A 3,690-nucleotide genomic window follows, 5' to 3' on the forward strand; every position below is an offset into this window, starting at 1 on the left:
TTGTCGCCGGTAGTTTCCCGAAGTGAGGACACCAGAGCTGTTGGCAAAGTTGGTTGATGTGGTATCTAGCTCGGGGGGTTCGAACCGGAATACCACCACTTTAGCCACGGTAGCCGGTTCTAGCTCCAGACCTGCCGTCGTTTCTTCCTCTGTCCCTGCGTACGCCACCCGTACAGCCTGTCGCCTCCCCTTCGTTCGCTGTTGATCTCAATGGCAGTGTTGGCGACGATGTTAGTACAGGAGAATTTCTGCCGACCTCTCTACAGTGTGTTGCACCGGCTGGGGTTGGAGATGGATTGTTGGATGATCCAGAGGACGATGATGTCGAGCCGGATATGATTGATGATGACAGTTGCGATGATATTGGAGCCAGTGAGCCTGCAGGGGCGGGAGGGGGATCTAGATCTAGCACACAGCAGTACCCTACACATTTTTCATCTTTGGACATGGATGCCATGAGTCAGGAGGGGGTTCCTGGCTAGCCTGCTGGATTTGGCGCTAGAGATGCGGAAGGGTCTGCTGGTCTGACAGAGTTCTAGGTTAGTCAGCAATTTCAGGATAAAGATGAGGCCCTGTTAAGTTTGAAGACTTACAGCATCCGCCGAGGGATACAGTATAAGGTAGTGGAGTCTGACTATCGCCGGTATGTGGGAATGGGTGCACATGGTTGATTCGGCTGAGTCTCCGGCAGCGCAAGGGCATTTGGGAGGTCAAACGGTACAATGGACCGCATACGTGTCTCGCCACCTCCATCTCCAGCAACTACAGGAGTTTGGATTATCATGTGATATCGGCATTCGTTATGCCAATGGTTAGGGCTGATGCATCCGTCAGCATCAAGGTGCTCCTAAATGCCACGGTCGCACACTTTGGGTTTAGGCCAACGTACAGGAGGGTCTGGTTGGCGAAGCAGAAGGCTGTTTCCGTCATCTATGGTGACTGGGATGAGTCGTACAATGAGCTCCCTAGGTGGGTGTTAGGAGTCCAGTTGACCATGCCTGGTACTGTTGCAGTCCTTAGGACGAGCCCTATTCGAGTTGGGGGACAGCTGGACGAGTCTCAAGCTTATTTTCACAGACTGTTCTGGACGTTCGCACCGTGTATCGAGGCATTCTGTCATTTTAAGTCGTTGGTGAGTATTGACGGCACCCATCTATATGGCAAGTATGGAGGAACGTTGCTTATCGCGATTGCACAAGACGGGAACTCCAACATACTCCCTGTTGCATTCGCACTAGTCGAGGGTGAGAATGCTGAGTCGTGGTCCTTCTTTCTCTCTCACCTGCGTTAGCACGTGACACCACAGCCGGGTCTGCTGGTTATATCAGACAGGCATAACGGCATCAAGGCCGCGCTCGAGGCTCCCGACGGGGGATGGCTACCTTCAGCTGCATACAGGGCATTCTGCATTCGACATGTAGCAGCAAATTTCGCTCTCACCTCCAGCTGCATATAGGGCATTCTGCATTCTGCATTCGACACGTGATCCGCACGGCTCTCCCAATGCAGATGCCAAAACTGAAGAGCCGATGGGAACCAACGATCACCTCCTCTCCCGTCTTTCGACATCAGAAAGTCGATGTTCAGGGCGGGCTGCGGATGGGGCTGGACTCCGCCGAACTGTGGTAAAACCCTATCTATCTGATGCCACGCTATCACGGCAAAGTATATCAGTGACGTCACAGACCGCCACATCGCCGTATGCCGTGGCTCCAACACCTCCGGATGTACAACCTGTAGTACCTCGGGGGAGCTATAGGGCATCCAGATAAACTGCAGAAAGATTCCAACATTGTCAGACCAATTCATGATCCAAAGTCATAAAGTTTAATTAATTAAATAAACATATCCGGTTAGTATACTCACATCCCTGGCCTATAACATGTCTATCCTCAGTCTCCAGTTCTACACTCTAGGTCCTTTCTCGCCACCGGAAGGGTTGTAACCTGACCACCTGCATCTCACATTGGTGTTAAAGCTAAGTAAAAGTGTGACAGATTTGTATAACATAAGAAGCGAACATGGAATTAACTAATTTAAATTAAAATAGAAGGGTTTCAGTGGGGTACCTTGAGGCCAACGGTCAGCTGTACGTATCATACCCAGCAGGCCTAAACCTAGGAAAGCGCCAGAAGATCCAGGACTGAAGTAACTGAAGTGGGCCCGCTAACTTTACCACATGTCTGTTCGCCACTCGGCACATGCACCGGTACAACCATGCTAGTGCTGCGGACCCCAGCTGTAGGTACCCATCTTCTCAAGTCTAGCTACGTAGGGAAGCCATCTGATGTGAATGCGGTTGCCAGACTTGTCGGCAAATAGCTGAGTACCCAACAACATCATGATATATGCACGAGCAAAGCGCCGCACAGTCTCCTCATCGGCTCCCGCTGGGCACTCCCCAAAAGTCTTCTGGAACCAAGTGCAGTTTATGGCAAACTTCTGAACTTGGCTCGGAGGAGGAATCACTCCTAGCAACTCCTGGAACCACACCCAGGCAGGACGGCCACCCTCGATGTATATCTGGAAGTCTGTAAGGCAACCACTGACATAGCGCCTGTCCACTGGCAACCCCAACTGGTACGCCACATCTTGAAGTGTGATCGTGCACTCTCCGAACGGCATGTAGAAGGTGTGCGTCTCCGGACGCCACCGCTCAACGAATGCACTAACAAGGGACTCATCTAATCGGAACCATCTATCGTTCAGTCTCGCAAGATGGTATAATCCGGCCATCTGCAGGTACGGAACGTATCTCTCATCGAGGGGCATGCCCTGCTGCCGCCGCATGCTCGAGATTCAACGTTGCGGCTGCGAAAACAAGGACCACATACATAAGGAAAATAATAAACCACACAGAAAAGCAATGTAATAAACCACTACCAAAACCGCATGCAAATTCACCACCCTAAACCGCATACAATACCGCTAACATAAACCGCATATAAAACCATTAAATAAACCACATGCAAGACCATTAACATAAATCTCTAACATAAACCGCTAACATAAACCATCAACAAAACTTGTATACAAAACCACTAAAATCAACCACACACATTACCACTAACAAAAACCACTCACTCAAACCGCTAACGTAAACCGCTAACATAAACCACCTCGAAAGCCACTAACAATACAACATGCAAAACCACTATAAAAAAACCATTACCAATACCACATGCAAAGCCAGTAACAGAAACCGCTAAATTAAACCGCCTACCAAACCGCAAACAAAACCACTTCAATAAACCACATGCAATACCAACAACAAAAAACCACGTGCAGCATCACAAAAATAAAGCACAAGAAAAAAAACCACTAACCTCGTCATTGATGACACCGGCAATATGAGCCACTCTATCCAACCGATACAGTCTACCTGGATCGTCCTCCATCAGCTAAATACTCTGCTCGAGCCTTTGTCGGAGCGAAACTGGGTCGTTTTCTCTGGAATTTGGTGGGGTCTGAGAGTGGAAAAGTGGTTCGAATGGGTTGGATTCGAACTCTTTTTATAGGAAAATCTAGTGTAATTCGAATCACCACCATTCGAATTACTACTAGTGGCGAAATGTGCGTAGTTCAAATCATCTCGATTCGAATTATATAGGTTTCCATTCTCATGCTAATTTGAATCACCTAGTGTCGAATTAACTAAAGCTAATTCGAATTGCATCAATTCGAATTACG

General features: G+C 48.7%; 1 protein-coding gene across 1 annotated transcript; it reads right to left on the reverse strand.

Moving 5' to 3' along the window:
• Positions 1-2,220: 2,220 nt before the first annotated feature.
• LOC112720903 (protein MAIN-LIKE 1-like) lies at positions 2,221-2,790 on the reverse strand. Its single transcript, XM_025771994.1, has 2 exons — positions 2,674-2,790; positions 2,221-2,577 (listed from the first exon to the last, which is right to left on the reverse strand). Exons 1-2 carry the CDS (start codon positions 2,788-2,790, stop codon positions 2,221-2,223), a joined length of 474 nt encoding a protein of 157 aa, XP_025627779.1.
• Positions 2,791-3,690: the final 900 nt, after the last annotated feature.

This window comes from Arachis hypogaea, chromosome 11, assembly GCF_003086295.3.
Source record: "Arachis hypogaea cultivar Tifrunner chromosome 11, arahy.Tifrunner.gnm2.J5K5, whole genome shotgun sequence".
NCBI lineage: Eukaryota > Viridiplantae > Streptophyta > Magnoliopsida > Fabales > Fabaceae > Arachis > Arachis hypogaea.

Coding starts and splice junctions, on each gene's coding strand:
- LOC112720903 (XM_025771994.1), bottom strand. CDS start 2,790: ATGCGGCGGCAGCAGGGCATGCCCCTCGATGAGAGATACGTTCCGTAC. Junction 2,578..2,673: donor TCCGATTAGATGAGTCCCTT/GTTAGTGCATTC, acceptor GTGGCGTACCAG/TTGGGGTTGCCAGTGGACAG.